At 40.3% G+C, this 18,252-nt stretch overlaps 1 protein-coding gene across 3 annotated transcripts in view; it reads left to right on the top strand.

The window, feature by feature from the left end:
* Window positions 1-18,252, top strand: part of CENPC (centromere protein C) — a 299,799-nt gene that overhangs the window by 13,417 nt on the left and 268,130 nt on the right. For all 3 annotated transcript variants that reach the window (XM_073597780.1, XM_073597787.1, XM_073597774.1), the window contains exon 3: window positions 8,419-8,492. In XM_073597780.1, the coding sequence (XP_073453881.1) occupies window positions 8,419-8,492 (74 nt within the window). The remainder of the gene's footprint in view (window positions 1-8,418; window positions 8,493-18,252) is intronic.

The raw sequence follows: 18,252 nt of genomic DNA, 5'->3' as shown, positions 1-18,252 counted from the left end.
TGAACATAGGGAGGTTAAAGATCTAGTTTCAGTGCTGGAGTTCTTGCAAAAAGGTGCAGACAAGAATCTGACAGTCAGCACTCTTAAGGTGCAGGTGGCCGTCTTGGGAGTTTATCTGGAGAGATCCTTATCTTCAGAAACTCTGATCATGAGATTTTTCAAAGCACTTTCCAGGTATAGACCGGTACCGGTGAAGCATTTCCCAAATTGGGATCTCTTGGTGGTTCTGCAAGCTCTGGCAAAAGAACCATTGGAGCCTTTACAGGCCATATCCCTAAAGAATTTAACTTTGAAGACTATTTTTCTGGTCGCAATTACTTCAGCAAGAAGGATTAGTGAACTGCACGCCCTATCAGTAAAAGAGCCTTTTTTGTCAGTTTTTTCTGATAGAGTTGTCCTTAAAGTAGATCCAGGGTTTTTGCCAAAAGTGGCAAGCTTTAGTAACAGATCTCAGGAGATTACTCTACCAACCTTTTGTGCTAACCCTTCGGGTGAAAAGGAAGGGCAGTTTCACAATTTAGACGTAAGACGTATCCTATTACATTATTTTGAAGTAACAGGTGGGTTTAGAGTTTCAGATTCATTATTTGTTCTTTTTTCTGGAAACAAAAAAGGCCAACAAGCATCAAAAGCATCATTGGCTAGATGGCTTAAGACAGCTATTTCTGTAGCCTATTCTCAAATGGGTTTATCTTCCCCGCTGGGAATTAGGGCTCATTCAACAAGAGCCCAGGCCACTACATGGGCAGAAAGAGCTGGTGCCACCCCAGATCAGATTTGTAAGGCGGCTACGTGGTCAAGCTACTTAACGTTTGTCCGTCATTACAGACTGGATCTCCTATCAGCAGGTGATCAGGCTTTTGGCAGAAAGGTTCTGCAGGCTGTGGTCCCTCCCTAGGGGGGTAAGTCTCTATTATCCTCTCAAGTGCTGTCCTGAAAGACGATAAGGGAAAATTCAAGTTAGACTTACCGGTAACTTGTTTTCCTTGAGTCTTTCAGGACAGCAGCATCCCGCCCTATTGTTTTTACATATATATACTGTGACTAATCATATCTCGATTATGTGTTCCAGTTTGGGGCCGGAGGTTCTCTACTACTACTGACAATGTGTGGAAAGGAGCCTCCTTTTTAAAGTTTGGTGGAAGAGGTGTTTCCTGTTGGCAAGGGGAGGAGTCACTCTCTCAAGCGCTGTCCTGAAAGACTCAAGGAAAACAAGTTACCGGTAAGTTTATGGTTTTGGTTCCGAATATGGGAAAAACACCCTCGTTGGTAGGCACCACATCCCTGGGCAGAAATTATAAATACAAAGGGAGAACTAAAGGGATTTTGACGGTGCAAATAGACTATACATACAGGAAAATATATATCTTTTTTCTTTAAAAAAACAGTTTATTGTTTACATCAATTAAAAAGAGAACATATATGTTGTGCAAAGTATCATAAACACTTTTTCTTTTTTTACAGCAGTAATAAAGACAAGGGTGGTCAAACGGGATGGACAGTGTATATTATAGTTTGACAGATGATAATTATTGCATACTAGCCCGACATGTTACGCATTGTCGCTTTTTCAAGGGATATGCAACTGGTAATTATATCATCCAACACTTTTAGTAAAAAATCCTCCTTTGTAGTAAGATTTCCTTTGTTTTCTTACTCAACTCCTTAGCCCTATTCACTTACCATTGAAGTATTCCCTGTAACCACAATTTTCACTGAGACCGATGATTACCTGCATCCTTGGTTACAGCTTTGACCAATTAACTGAGTAAGTGTCAAATTATTGATTTTTTAACCCAATCAATTCCCTGCATACATTTTTGCTGATAGAAGATATTTACTATCTATACAACAGCTTCATCCTTCTGTTCCCTGTGGTTGCAAATAGCCTCCCTGCTGCCCTGGTTTGGGTCTGTATGTGCTGGTTTTGACGAGGCTCTGGTGGGTCAATCTAGGGGTAAGCTACCATTGATCTTTCGGAGTGACAGCGCGTGGTTTTTCAATGTATTTAATGTTGTAATAATATTTAATACTATCTATGTTTGTATATAAAAAATCCTTTTTTCTCTCTATTTTCTTAGAATTACTAAAAGTGTTGGATGATATAATTACCAGTTGCATATCCCTTGAAAAAGCGACAATGCGTAACATGTCGGGCTAGTATGCAATAATTATCATCTGTCAAACTATAATATACACTGTCCATCCCGTTTGACCACCCTTGTCTTTATTACTGCTGTAAAAAAAGAAAAAGTGTTTATGATACTTTGCACAACATATATGTTCTCTTTTTAATTGATGTAAACAATAAACTGTTTTTTTAAAGAAAAAAGATATATATTTTCCTGTATGTATAGTCTATTTGCACCCTCAAAATCCCTTTAGTTCTCCCTTTTGTATTTATAAGTTACCGGTAAGTCTAACTTGAATTTTTTTTATTCTTTACTGGAATGCCCTGGAACTGACTACACTGGTGTGAATGATGCCATTGGAAACCATATAACCTACTTTCCATGCGTTTTTGATGTAGAAAAAAGCGGTGCGAACTGGCCCTTATACCGCTTAAAAACTATTGCTTATAACGGCGATCATCACTGTTGTAAGCAATAATGGTGTAAAAAATAAAATATTCCTGATCACCCCCTCCTGGAGTAGTACAGTGTCTCTATGGTGACACTGAACGACTGTAATGAGAGTATGTAAAAATTAAAATGTAAAAAAAAACAAAATATATATTTTTTTCATTTTACATACTGTCACCAGTCATTATCCCTAATCACACCCTACCAATCATATGATGACACTGGACTGTGTTAAATGTTATTTAATTTCTTAATTTTTCAAAATACTGTGACAAAACTTCAAAAAACTCGCCATGCCTCTTACGAAATACCTTGGCCTGTCTACTTTCCAAAAAGGGGTCATTTTGGGTGGGGTGGGGGGGGGGGGGGTGTATTTGTACTGTCCTGGCATCTTAGGGCCTGAAGAAATGAGATAGGCAGTCAGTACATCAGAACTGATATTTTTTTAAGTGTGTAGATTAGTTTTGTAGACTCTAATTTTCACACAGACTAAATATTACACTGATTTTGGGTTATGTTTTATGTAAAAGAAATGTAGCAGACCACATTTTGGCCTAAATTTATGAAGAACGATTATTTGCAAAATAACGGAAACTAAGTAAAACTTTATTTTATTTGTTCAGTATTTTTTTGGTTTTTAATTGAGTGGATTTGATTTAAATCACTAGTAAAAAGTAGTTTTTAAAAAGCAGCTGTCATCTCTGTCCCCCAGCGGCTCCTCCTCTGACCCGCTGTTGACTCACACTCACCGACAGTCCCATTAATTTTAATGACACAATGGGGTGAGGGACGTGGTGGCAGCAGGTGAGTGGATGCCCACTAACAGGTGCTGCCATGATGGATCTGAAATGACAGGTTCTCTTTAAATGTAAGGACTTATTCCTGCTGGTATACCGTTAGAATCTTTAATATTTGCAAACAAAATGAAGATTTCCTATTTAGATTAATAAGCTGTCATGTTAGTAAAACAGTGATAGAACCAATTTTAGGTAAATAGGTTAATCACACATAGTTGAACTACTCAAATTCTTTTAGTTAATTAATACAATAACATTATATTACATATTCTTGTATTTGCTTAAACATCAATGTTTAGTAACTGAAGTGCATAAACAAAATATCTTTGAAAAACAAACAAAAGAACTTGAACTGTATATATCAGCTGGATCCACTTAAAAAAACTTCAAACACGGTCCTTTCATCGCAGCATGTCTTGATGTTTCATTCGGGCCACCAGGCCTTGCATCTTTGTTGTATTTTGCACGCATACCTGTTTTACCCATAGGTAGAGGACATTAAAATATTCCCAAACTGGGCCTCTGTTACGGTCTGCTGCCATTTTGCTCTTCAAGGGAGGAATAAAGCACTTCAAGCTATGTGCATAAAGATCACAGGGTTTATAAGCTGTTTGGAAGGTTTCACTTTCATTTTTACTGCTTGCCCTTCCTCCTCACATTTAGAGTCTGGTACAGATGCATTTCTCTTCAAACAATCATACAGTTTGTAGTGTGCATGGATTTGCAAACTAACGGTTAAAGGAATATTCCTGAACTTTGTTTTATCTCATGGTCACTGTGAAATTGTGTAAATGCATCAATGCAGTGCATGTTCTCTCCGCTTGCAGAGCTTGAATTCATTGAATGAGTTTACCAAAAAGTAAATATTGCAGAATATACAGCCTCATGCTACATAACTAAGCTCCATATTATGCTGAATAAACTAAATTATTAATGTATCTTAAATAGAAAACAATCTTTTATATTTTTACTCCAAAAGCATGTTTATTAAAATACATTTTGATCAAAATCTGATTTAAATAAATTTATATAATTTTTTTTATTTCTTTTAAAAATCATAGATTTTTATCCACCCTGTTTTTTATAGCAGAAAATAAAAATACAACCAAAAGCAAGCTCTGTGTGTGTGTGTGTGTGTGTGTGTGTGTGTGTGTGTGTGTGTGTGTGTGTGTGTGTGGGGGATGGTATATATTTAGTTTGCATACAATGTTGCATGACCGAGCAATTGCCAGTTGAAATTGCACAGTGCTGAATAGCAAAAAATACTCCAGGTCATGAATCGAGTAAAAACCTTCCAGAGGTCAAGTGGGTAAAATGACACTAAGTTAGCATTCTGGTGCACAACATTGCAAAGTTATTTACAAATAGTTTTTTTTTTTTCTTTTTTCTATTGTATTAAAATTAATGATTGTAATGCTATATTTTTTTTTTAAACAACAAACATGTAATGCTTATCTGCTCTGTGCAATGGTTTTGTACAGGGCAGCCCCAATCCTCCTCCTCTTTTCGTGTCACCCACCAGTGCTCCTGGCTCCTTCTCTTTGGCGAGTGCCCCCATAGAATGCGTGTGCAGGCTTGCTCCCGAGCATCGCAGTGTGTGCCTATTGACCCGCCTTCCGCTTCGATTATTATTATTGCACAGGATTTATATAGTGCCAACAGTTTGCGCAGCGCTTTACAACATGGGGCAAACAGTACAGTTACAATACAATTCAATACAGGAGGGATCTGAGGGCCCTGCTCGTTAGAGCTTACAATCCCTCATCACTGGCTCTGATTGATAGCAGAAGGAGCCAATGGCTTTTAGCAAAGCCTGTGAGAGCGGGGAGAAGAGGAGAGAGACGCTGCTCCCATGCACAGTGCTGGAACAAAAATGGGATCAGGTAAGTGTAAGGGGGGGGGGGGGTGGGAAATTTGTGACATAGAAGTTTTTTTTTTTATCTTAATGCATCCAATGAATTACGAAAAAAAAAAAAAACCTTTAGGTTTTAGAACCACTTTAGATGGGAAATGTGTAAATATATGTTTAGTGTTTTAAAAGTATTAACTAACAAAACAAAAAATGTTTAAATATTACCACTTTAGCTCTGGAAGGTTTTACCGCCTTCATGACCAGGCCGTTTTTTGCTATTCTGCACTGCGCTACTTTAAAAAAAAAATTCTGAAACAGAAAAACATTTTCTACTTTCTGTTATAAAACATTTTCAATAAAATCAAATTTCTTCATACATTTTGTCCAAAATGCATTCTGCTACATGTCTTTGAATTGTTATGAGTGGGCTACATTCATAACAGCAGTGATTACTAGTAATCTGTGACTACAGCTAATCACGTGGTCCATAGTGCTATGATTTGCCCAGGTACCATGTGATAGCTGTGGGCCAATAGGAATCACAGCTTTGTTGACATTGTGATTGCATAGTACTGAGAGCCGCAGTACGCTGGCGGTCGTGGGAGCTGCATGCCAATAACGTGGAAGAGACCAGATGATTTACATGTATGTGATCCTGCCTGTGCTGCCCTGTCGCAGTAAATGTACTGTACTCTGAGAAAGTTTATAAAATAGAAACAAAAAAATAGGAAAATAATTAAAGAAGTTTGTGTCTGTGATGTCACTCCTCCTCCTGATTGAATTTCAAAGTTTTTTTACTTTGTTTCCTTCCTTTTCCAGTCCTGATACTACATGTCCCTTGATCATTTGAGCCTCTGTATTTTAGGACGGACTATGGGAATCACTTGTACCAGTTTTGGGAGTTGATATGGGTGGGTCCTAGAGTTACTGTGGGTGTTTCTGAGCCTTCATGTGGGTGGTGAAAGGTGTATATGAGTCATATCTTCTCCTGCGTCATTCCTGTCTTGCAGCATGCCAAAGAATAATGACTTACTGCAAGACTACAGAGTAAGGGCTCTAGGAGGTTATTATGAAGATATTTCCTTCATATGTAAATTAATCACTTCACAGAGGGCAGGGCTCTGGGAGGGCATGATCTGTGGGGTGGGACTCTGCCTGTTCAGACTGGTTGACATATATAACTGGGCAGGATTGAATTCTAATCGTGATCCATTCAATCCTGCCTAGCTTTCACAGCAGGCTGTGTATATTATATGAATGTATTTCCTTATTGAATAATGCTGTGATCTGTGAGACGGGACTTGGGAGGTTTGGCCTCTTCTGTATGTGTGACTGGGTGAGATAGAATGCTGATTAGGGATGAGCCCTTCAGGTCCGGTATGGATATTAAGGGGAACCCCGGTCAAAATTTAAAAAAAAATGGCGTGGGGTCCCCCTCAAAATCTATACCAGACCCTTCAGGTCTGGTATGGATTTTAAGGGGAACCCTGTGCCAAAAAAAAAAAAAATGGCGTGGGGTCCCCCAAAAATCCATACCAGACCCTTATCTGAGCACGCAACCTGGCAGGCCGCAGGAAAAGATGGGGGGACGAGAGAGCCCCCCCCCCCCCCTGAACCAGGCCATTTTTTGCTATTTTTTGGGGAGACCCCACGCCATTTTTTTTAAAAATTTTGGCGCGGGGTTCCCCTTAAAATCCATACCAGACCTGAAGGGCCTGGTATGGAACTTAGAGGGACCCCCATGTCGTCTTTTTTTTTAAATTTTGGTTCAGGGTTCCCCTGTGGGGAATTCCCATGTCGTTTTTATCAATGAACTTTTATGTGTATTGTCGGATCGACGATTCATTAATAGCCGCGAGTAGTTTTAAATGACTTTTTTTCCTTTGAAATGTCATTTTGCTGTCAGACTGTTCTAAACACGGGAAACATGTGTCCCTTTACAGGCATACTATAGACACCCCCAGCTACGAAATTTAAAGGAATATTACACTTTTATTGTTTCACTTTAAGCATTATTAAAATCACTGCTCCCGAAAAAAACGTCCGTTTTTTAAAACTTTTTTTTTGCATTGATCCATGTCCCCTGGGGCAGGACCCAGGTCCCCAAACACTTTTTATGACAATAACTTGCATATAAGTGTTTAAAATTAGCACTTTTGATTTCTCCCATAGACTTTTAAAGGGTGTTCCGCGGCTTTCGAATTTGCCGCGAACACCCCAAATTGTTCGCTGTTCAGCGAACTGGCGAACAGCTTATGGTCGAGCCGAACATGAGTTCGACTCGAACTCGAAGCTCATCCCTAATTAGGATGTATTCAATCCCACCCACCATCAGAGCTGTGGAGGCATTTACATCATTTACAGAGTCTGAAAGACTACAGAGGGGAGTGTTACAGACTCTAGCTGCTGCAGGAGTGGCTGTGAATGGGAAAGTCTATCAGCAGGATATACAGCGTGTCACATAAAGCCGCAAATAAATCCAGAATATCAGGGGATCGGCAGACAACAGAGGAACATGGTACAGAGGTATGATCTATGCTGGGACTGATCATTCCATTTTGGGTTTTATGAAAAGAGGTGAAATTCAGCTTGGAGAAGATGGAGAAGTGGAATGAGTTACCGTAATTAGGGTTGATTAGAGCAAACTTAGGGTTAATAAGGGGATATAAAGGGAAAAATAAAAAACAAAAAAACTTTTTTTTTCTTTTACATTTTTTTCTTGGGTACGGACCAGTGCTGTTTATAGACACTGATTCAGACTGTTTTTTTGACAGCTGCAGCTGATGACACCTTCTCTAAATGCACAGCAACCCAGGGTTTGATTAATCAAAGTCGACTTTAGCTGTATACTGGAAAGGGGGGATCCCAGCAGCAGGGTAGAGCCACTGGACGTGGGTGTGTCCACACCTTATGTCTGGATCTAGTTATGCAGTTAGCCCCAGCTATTGCGCAGATTCCACTGAAGTAGATCAAGATGAATGTGGCATGTGATGTTCTGGCTATGCATGATGTTTCCTAACCATTGAGTAACTGTGCATCCTCTAGTGGGCTCTTCAGCCAAAAGCGCACAGGATGGCTTGCCAGCTAATGGTCTGCATCCATCAACAGTTGTAAGAGGGCCTAAGTGTCATATTGTCTCATGGACAGTGTATTAATGCTTATAATTTATGTTGATATTTTCATACAGATCTGAAGATTTACCTGAATTTCGGCCTGGGACTAATGTATTGTCTGCAATAAAGGATTATTTTCATGATACGAGTAAGTTGCATAACCAGTTACAGTGCATGTAAAGGTATACAAATTGTGTAATGTTCATATATAGAACATATCAGGGCAATATAAACAAGAGGTTTGAAAGTATGTATGTAATTCAACTAACTCCTTTATTTAGGGGAGTAAAAAGCCAAAACGTTTTGCTTAGTTTTGGATAGAGTGAAGATTTTTTTTTTTTTTTTTTTCCGTGTCCTGGAGGTACCACAGCAATTGAGAGAAACTCTTTGGCTGGATAGCTTCTAATAGAACTGGTATTTCCATTAGAAGATTTCTGCTAACTAAAGAGCTATAACATTTTGGATTTTCTATCACTTTCTGTCCCGGTGGCAGTGGTCAACAAGACCAATAGAGAGGGTTCCTCTCCCCAGTATGGACACAGACCAAAGCAAAAACCCAACCGGTTTTATTTTAACCATTCTCTGCTCAATCCAAAACTTAAAAGTTTTCGCTTTTATATACTTTTTAACATTTGAGTTTCCATGCTATATATACCTGTTCTTTTTTTTTTTTGTAGTACGTTTACTGTATATAAACCAAACTGTCTTGAAAAACAGATTGTGTGGTTGGAGAGCACTCTTTGGTGTAGTACAAGCACGCCTTCTATCTCTTTGAAGTGTAAGCTACTGGCGTTTGGCAAGCGGCCACAACTGTTTTTGGTTGTGCGCAGCCTTTTCTTAAGTGAAAAACGAGTCTTTTAAAAATTACCATTTAAATTTATAAAGTGGGAATGCTTGTTTAATTAAACTCAAAGTGTTAAACCCACAACAGTAAAATCAGTCTGTTTATACAGTAAAGCATGCTTGTCATACTCACTGTGGAACCTAATGGGTTAATCCTCTGCATTATGTAAAAAGGCAGTTTGATCTAGTCTTCTCTGATCCTCCCCTTCCACTGACTCCAAAATAGGTCTGGATAAGAGCGAGTCTATAGAGGCACCCTGCATGTGGTCAGTTTGGTGTGAATTGCTAGAGAGGTTTTTTTCTTGGATGAGTGCATGTGATCAGCACAGGGCCAATCTGCATTGTCCAGACAGAGGGTCAGGGGGCCTGGATCCTGATAGGACAGCTCAGTGCAGTAAGAAAACTCCTCCTACAAGCTTTAACCAGGAACTGATAGAAGTCACAAGATTGCTATATACTGCTACTACTGAATAGGAAAAGGTATTATGAAGTTTATATTTATTAAAACGATTGCATTTCCATGTTTTGTGGGAGACCAGATATAGTGAATGCATGGTCCTGAGTTTAGCAACACTTTAATAATAGAGTCTTATCGTCCGCAAGACAAGCCTAGGGTGCAGGAGATGTTCAGAGACCTTCTTGCCTCTGCAGTAAATAATGGGGATGGCACATTTTGGTTAAAGATGTGTACCTTCTTCCAAGTACACAAAATGCTTTGTTACTACTGGTTCATGCTGGCACGCCCCCAATCTTACAACTCCCATGAACCTGAACCATGTGAGTAGTGAAAAGAGCAAGGAGCTTCCCTATCCATGGTCAAGCAGCTGAAAATTAACAAGCTCCAGAGTTGTACCGATTCCCTATTGCTTTGCTGGTTTCACCACCATTCCATTGATCAGCTTCAGGGAAGAACTGAAGAGCAGAAACTTAGTCCCATAAGTTTGGGTTGGATATCAGAAAGTAGTTCTTTCATTTAAGTTTCTGCAGAGTAATAGACCTCTGAGCTTTAGTATACAACTCCGGAAAGCCCCCCTGTAACTACTCAAGATCCAGTACAGTAAGGGCACTTTCACACTGCGGCGGGGGGTGTCGGCGGTAAAGCGCCGCTATTTTTTAGCGGCGCTTTACCGTCGTGCTAGCGGCACTTTTTGGCCCGCAAAGCACCGCTGCCGAAGAGCTGGCCATTGATTTTAATGGCAGGGGCATTTTAGTAACGGTGTGTTCACCGCTTCCGCAACGCCCCCAAAGATGCTGCTTGCAGGACTTTTTCTCCCTGCAAGCGCATCGCTCCAGTGTGAAAGCAACAAGGCTTTCACACTGGAGAGGCAGGGGAGGCGGTTTTCAGGCGCTATTTTTAACCCTTTAGCGCCTGAAAAACGCCTTAGTGTGAAAGTAGCCTAAATGGCAGCATAGTTGTAGCAGCTCCAACTGGGGCTCATTTACCTTGCTCTGTTGAAGCCAGTCAGTCGAGGGAAGTGGAATGGAATGAGGGCGATGGGCAGGAGCAAAACAGATTGCATTCAGGACATTCTACAAATTTCTGTAAGGCTGCTTTCACACTGGGGCAGGGGTCAGTTTGCGGTAAAGCACTGCTATTTTTAGCGGTGCTTTACCATTGTTTTAGTGGTGGTTTTTGGCTGCTAGCGGGGCGCTTTTACTCCCTGCTAGTGGCTGAAGAAAGGGTTAAGAGCGTCCGTGTTGCGGCGCTTCCGAAGCGCTGCCCTTTCATTTTAATGGGCAGGGGCAGTGCCCCAAAGATATGCTGCTTGCAGGACTTTTTTTTTTTTTTTTTTTTCCCCATCCTGCAAGCGCACTGCCCAAGTGTGAAAGTACTCAGGCTTTCACACTGGGGAGGCATGAGAGGCACTTTACAGGCACTATTTTTAGTGCTTAAATGCCTGAAAAGTGTCTCAGTGTGAAAGGGGTCTAAGGGTTGCATAATGAAAGATTGCAAGATTGTAGCAAGTGAGAGAAGTAGTTACACTATTATGCAAAATATTCAGGTAGATGTGAAAAAATGCTGTAAATTAAGAATGCTTTCAGAAATATAAGTGTTAATAGATTTATTTTTTAATCAATTAACAAAATGGAAAGTAAATTAACAAAAGAGAAATCTAAATTGAATCAATATTTGGTGTGACCACCCTTTGCCCTTCAAAACAGCATCAGTTCTTCTAGGTACACTTGCACACAGTTTTTGAAGGAACTCGGTAGGCTGTTCCAAACATATTGGATAACTAATCAGAGATCTTCTTTGGTAGGCTGCTTTAAATCCTCCTGTCTCTTCATGTAATCCCCAGACAGATTTGATGATGTTGCGATCAGGTGTATGTGGGGGCCAAACCATCAATTTCAGGGCTCCTTGTTCTTTACACTGAAGATGGTTCTTTATGACATTGGAAAGGATTTACTAAAACTGGAGCACTCAGAGTCTGGTGCAGCTGTGCATGGTAGCCAATCAGTGTCAAGCTTCAGCTTGTTCGAATAAGCTTTAACAAAAAAAAAACCTGGAAGCTGATTGGATTCCATGCAGAGCTGCACCAGTTTTTGCATGTTTCTGTTTTAGTAAAGCTCTCCCTTTGGCTGTATGTTTGTGGTCATGCGGACAGTAGATGGGTGTACCTGGATTCCACTGGTTTCCGCCAGTTCTGTGCTGATGGCATGGCTGGACATCTTCTAATGTCAAAAGGAAGTAAGCATGATGTGTCTTTCATCTGCTGCATTAAGTTTCCTTGGCTGACCGCTGTGTCTACTGTCCTCAACATTGCCTGTTTCCTTCTTCTACAGAAGAGCTTGAACAGCACATCTTGAAACCCCAGTCTGCTTTGAAATTTTTACCTGGGAAATACCTTGCTGATGCAGTATAACTATCTTGTGTTTGTTGCTGTGTTCCGTCTTGCCATCGTGTATGACCTGTGACATTAAATGGTCTTCCACAACCTCACCTTAGTAGCAAAGTTTGGCTGTTCCTCCCCCAGTTTTAAGCCTCCTACACAACTGTTTTTACATCTGAATCTAAAATCCTACACAAACCCTGACTTTGTGCAAGAGTAAGAAAATAATGCTGGTTTGAAGCCAAAGGGTAGTCGTACCAAATATTGATTTGATTTAGATTTTTCTTTTATTTACTCACTTTGCAAATTGATAAAAACAATTCAAATCTAGTTTTTTGAAAGAATTCTTACTTTACAGAATTTGTTCACACCTGCATAAAACTTTTTCACAGTAATGTAAATGTGTTCAGAATTCAGCTTTAACCACTTGCCGACCGGGCCATTGCCGAAAGACGGCAACAGCGCGGTCGGCTAGTTCTGGGTGGATGTCCCCTGGGGGGCGCACCCGGGAACATCCGTGACCGGACCCGGCGCATCACGGTAAATAGCCACTGATCGCGGCCGTTTACCACGTGATCATTCCCTCAAATGACGGAGCGATCACTTGTAAACAAACCGGCATCACGTCATGACGCCGGTTCCTCCCTCCCCTCTCTGTACCGGTACAGTGTGAGAGGAGAGGGGGAGTGATGGCAGCAACCGCTCAATGTAAATAATGACAATACTCTGCAACACTGGCCAATACTCTGCAACACTGGCCAATACTCTGCAACACTGGCCAATACTCTGCAACACTGGCCAATACTCTGCAACACTGGCCAATACTCTGCAACACTGGCCAATACTCTGCAACACTGTGCAGTACTCTGCAACACTGTGCAGTACTCTGCAACACTGTGCAGTACTCTGCAACACTGTGCAGTACTCTGCAACACTGTGCAGTACTCTGCCAATACTCGCCAATACTCTGCAATAAATTTTAACAGAAACAAAGAATTTTTTTTTTTTCTTCGAATTTTCAGTCTTTTTTTGATTTATAGCGCAAAAAAAATAAAAAAACCCAGTGGTGATTACCACCAAAAAGAAAGCTCTATTTGTGTTAAAAAAAGGAAACATTTTCATATGGGTACAGTGTTGCATGACTGAGTAATTGTCATTCAAAGTGTGAGAGCACCGAAAGCTGAAAATTGGTCTGGTTAGGAAGGGGGTTAAGTGCCCAGTTGTCAAGTGGTTAAATGCTTGTATATAGAATTCAGGGCAATAGCCCTGTTTTGTGCAAATTTCAATATCCTATTAATAGGAGCGAAAGCATCCCTTGACCCCATATACTGCAGTACAATGCCTCAAAAGGGTGCCTACCTATCTCCAATTGAAACTTAAAGATCAGCTCTTGGCAGATTTAACTACTTGCTGACCAGCCGCCGTTGTTATACGGCGGCAGGTTGGCTCCCCTGCGCATATCGATGTAGCTGTAAGGCGGCCCCTTTTAAGGGCATGCCCGCAGTGTGACTCTTGAGCCGATGCATGTGGCTGGTACCCGTGATCGCTCCTCAGAGAGCAAGAATGGGGATCTGTCAATGTAAACAGACAGATCCCCGTTCTGACAAAAGTAGAGAGAGATCTGCTAGTAATCAGGAACAGCAATCTCTCCCAGTCAGTACACTGCCCCCCACAGTTAGAAACACCTCCTTAGGGAACACTTAACCCCTTGATTGCCCCCTAGTGTTAACCACTTCCCTGCCAGTGACATTTATACAGTAATCAGTGGCTATTTGTAGCTCTTATTGCTGTATAAATGTCACTGGTGTCAAGTGTCTGATCTGTCCGCCGCAATGTTACAGTCCTGCTAAAAATCGCAGATCGCCGCCATTACTATTAAAAAAGAAATAATAAAAATGCCACAAATCTATCCCCTGTTTGGTAGACGCTATAACTTTTGCGCAAACCAATCAATATACGCTTATTGTGTTTTTTTTTTAATCATTTATTTCTTAACCGAAAATATGTAGAAGAATACATATTGACCTAAACTGATGAAGACATTTTTTTTTTTTTAGATTTTTTTTTAGATATTTTTTTTTTTTTTCAAAAGTGTCGCTCCTTTTTTTTGTTTTATAGCGCAAAAAATAAAAACCACAGAGGTGATCAAATACCACCAAAAGAAAGCTCTATTTGTTGGAAAAAAGGACATAAACTTTGTTTGGGTACAACGTCGGACGACCACGCAATTGTCAGTTAAAATGACGCAGTGCCGTATCGCAAAAAATTGCCTGGTCATTAAGGGGGCAAATCCTTCCGGTCCTTAAGTGGTTGAAAAAAAACACACACATTAGTGCAGCTCTGTCATGCTTCATCATTATCAATGTATAGTAAACAAGCGATATTGCACTAAGTGCATAAAAAGTAAATACAATTTTTTTATATATATATGACATGGATGATCCGTGACTGACAGCAGCTGTCACAATAATGTACACTTCATAATAAAAATTTTTTAAATCAAAAATGTGTAGCGCTGTCAAACCATGCCCTTAAAGCGGAGTTCTGACTAAAAAAAAAAAAAATACCGCAGCTGCTGACACTTACCTGTCCAATGGTCCAGTGACCTGTGACGTGTCCCAGATGATTGCCGAGAGGGAGGGAGGAGAGGTGAACTTACTTCCGGCACCGCGGTGCCCCGGGAGGAAGTGGGAGCTGGAACCCTCTAAAAAAGAGGGTCCCCCCCCCCCCCCCAAAAAAAAAAATTACTTGCCAAATGTGGCATGTCAGGGGTCACCTTCCCTTTAAAGTGGAAGTTCCATTTTTGGGTGGAACTTCGCTTTAATGAAAAAAGTGCAAAAAAATCTGATGCAATAAAAATGAAAACGTGAAAAATTTAAAAAATTGTTAATAATCCAAGTGTCCCAATTCCACATCCATAATATTTAACTCAAAACGTGCTGATCCAATGCTCAATTCGTGAAGACACCCGGTGCTCCCCACAGGATAGATAGGATAAGTGTATCTGCTTACCAGATTTTTAGACCCTCCAGGGTCTATATGCGTATTAGTGAGCTTTTACCCCTCACAATGGGCTCAACCGCATCCACTACCCAACCTGCTTAATTGGATTCCACAGATGTATACCCCACAGTTATCAGTCAAGGAAACTTCAGAGTCCGGTCACACATTCATCTTATGAAAGAGGAAGATAAACTCATTGCGCAACATTCTTTTAAAAGCACAAAGGAGTTTATTAAAAATTGTACTTACAACAAAAATGATAAAATAGGCTTACAACAAAAATGATAAATTTTGTTAGTCCAGCACCCTCCACGTGTGTTCGGACGTCACTGCTGCTCCATGCCTAGCCTGATGTACGTTTCGTCCAATAGGACTTTGAGGTTACTGCTGGTGCCGTCCGAACACTCGTGGAGGATTTCTTCAGAATGGCAAAAGATAAAAATCTGCAACAAAGTTTGTCATAATCCTTGCAATGTACATAGATCACCTAGAGGAGGATGTTTTTTTTCTCAACAAAAGTGGAGTTAGGCTTTAAATTCTTAATAAGCCTAAACCCAACCCCCCCCCCCCCCCCACACTCCTAGACTGTTTTATCTACCCTGTAAAAGAAAAGATGTCTATACTTACAGTGGATATAAAAAGTCTACACACCCCTGTTAAAATGTCATGCTTCTGTGATGTAAAATATGAGACAAAGAAATCATTTCAGAACTTTTTCCACCTTTTTAATGTGACCTATAAACTGTACAACTCAATTGAAAAACAAACTGAAATCTTTTAGGGGGGAGGTAGAAGTAAAAATAAAAACAAAAATAATATGGTTGCATAAGCGTGCACACCCTCTTATAACTGGAGATGTAGCTGTGTTCAGAATTAAACAATCACATTCAATCTCGTATGAGTCAGTATACATCTGCCATCATTTAAAAAAGTGCCTCTGATTAAACCCAAATAAAGTTCAGCTGTTCTTGTAGGTCTTTCCTGACATTTTCTTAGTCACATCCTACAGCAAAAGGTGCTTCAACAAAGTATTAGTTTAGTTAAAGGGTACAAAAGAATTTCCAAGGCTTTAGATATACCATGGAACACAGTAAAGACAGTGACCATCAAGTGGAGAAAATATGGCACAACAGTTAGTTACCAAGAACTGGATGTCCCTCCAAAATTCAAAATTGATGAAAAGACGAGAAGAAAACTGGTCAGGGAGGCTGCCAAGAGGCCTACATCAACATTAAAGGAGCTGTGGGAATAGCTGGGAAGTACAGGCTGTGTGGTACATGTGACAACAATCTCCCGTATTCTTCACATGTCTGAGCTTTTGGGTAGAGTGGCAAGACAGAAGCCTTTTCTTGCTAGGAAAACCATCCAAGCCCAGCTACGTTTTGTAAAAACACATTTGAAGTCTCCCAAAAGCATGTGGGAAAATGTGTTATGGTCTGATGAAACCAAGGTTGAACTTTTTGGCTATAATTCCAAAAGATATGTTTGGCGCAAAAACAACACTGCACATCACCAAAAAAAAAAAAAAACACCATACCCACAGTGAAGCATGGTGGTGGCAGCATCATGCTTTAGGGCTGTTTTTCTTCAGCTGGAACAGGGGCCTTAGTCAAAGTAGAGGGAACTATGAACCGTTCCAAATACCAGTCAATATTGGCACAAAACCTTCAGGCTTCTGCTAGAAAGCTAAATATGAAGAGGAACTTAATCTTTCAGCATGACAGCGACCCAAAGCATACATCTAAATCCACAAAGGAATGACTTCACCAAAAGAATAAAGTTTTTGGAATGGCCCAGCCATAGCACAGACCTGAATCCGATTGAAAATCAGTGGGGTGATCTGAAGAGGGCTGTGCACAGGAGATGTCCTCACAATCTGACAGCTTTGGAGTGTTTTTGCAAAGAAGAGTACAGCTTTGGAGTGTTTTTGCAAAGAAGAGTGGGCAAATGTTGCCAAGTCAAGATGTGCCATGCTGGAAGACTCATACCCAAACAGACTGAATGCTGTAATAAAAATCAAAAGGTGCTTCAACAAAGTATTAGTTTAAGGGTGTGCATACTAATGCAACCATATTATTTTATTTTTTTATTTTTTCTTCCCTCCACCTAAAAGATTTCAGTTTGTTGTACAGTTTATAGGTCACATTACTTCACAAAAACCTGACATTTTGACAGGGGTGTGTAGACTTTTTATATCCACTGTACTTATTCTGAAGCTGCTCCAGTCTGATCACATGATCGGGTTCCAGCGCCGGCTTCAGTGTAGAGGAGGGACAGTCAGCAACATATGCCCCCTAGTAAGCCTATGGGTGACATCACCCAGGCTCTGCAGCCGTTGTTGGGGCATCTCCTTTACACTGAAACCAGCACTAGGACCCCATCATGTGACCAGACTGAAGTGGATTTAGAATAGGTAAGTATAGACATCTTTTCTTATACAAGGTAGATAGAGTAGAGTTAAGTGGGGCACACACTATGAGAAAATTGGGCGAACGATCATCCGATTATTCTTTGTTGCTCCACAGCTAATCGGAACCGATGAACGAAAATTCTTACGAAAATTCTCGTATGACAAAGGCTTTTTTTTTGTTGTTTATTGATTCTGATCATGCACAGTCTTTTCTTATTTTGCTTGTACGAAAACGGTACACATTGAATGAAAATTGTTCATTCTGTTCCCATACGAGAAAAATTTTGGAGTATATCCCTTCGGGGCATTTTCGTACGAAAATTCGAAATCGGCTGTCAAAAGTTGTGCACACACTATACGAAAATCTTACGAAAATTCTTTGGACAAAAATGTTCACCCGATTTTCTTAGTGTGTACGAGCCTTTAGAATTGGTATGGGAATAGGTTTAGACTTATGCCCGGTACATAGGATCAGAAAAATGTACAAAAAATACTGATTTTGGAGTACAGAGCTTTCGAGAGCCAATCACGACAGTTCATCCGATATTATTTGATTGGACATGCATGAAAAATTTTTTTGTACGATGCCAGATTGTACGGTTTTAGTTTAATCAGTACAGCTGTCATTCGAAAATGCAATACAAAAGCATGACAACACATGACATCACTTTCAAATTTTTATTCTGTTGTACGCAAAATTTCGTGACTTTAGTAAACTCATCAGATTTAGCATAAAAAAAAAAAGACGATCATTTGTGTGTACCGGGCATTAGCATTTGACTGCAACTCAATCTTAGATGTGAATGCAAGAAAAAAAG

The sequence above is a fragment of the Aquarana catesbeiana genome, linkage group LG01 (assembly GCF_042186555.1).
Source record: "Aquarana catesbeiana isolate 2022-GZ linkage group LG01, ASM4218655v1, whole genome shotgun sequence".
In the NCBI taxonomy this organism is placed as follows: domain Eukaryota; kingdom Metazoa; phylum Chordata; class Amphibia; order Anura; family Ranidae; genus Aquarana; species Aquarana catesbeiana.
Note: the sequence above shows the minus strand (reverse complement) of the source record. Positions and strands in the feature narration are given on the sequence as shown.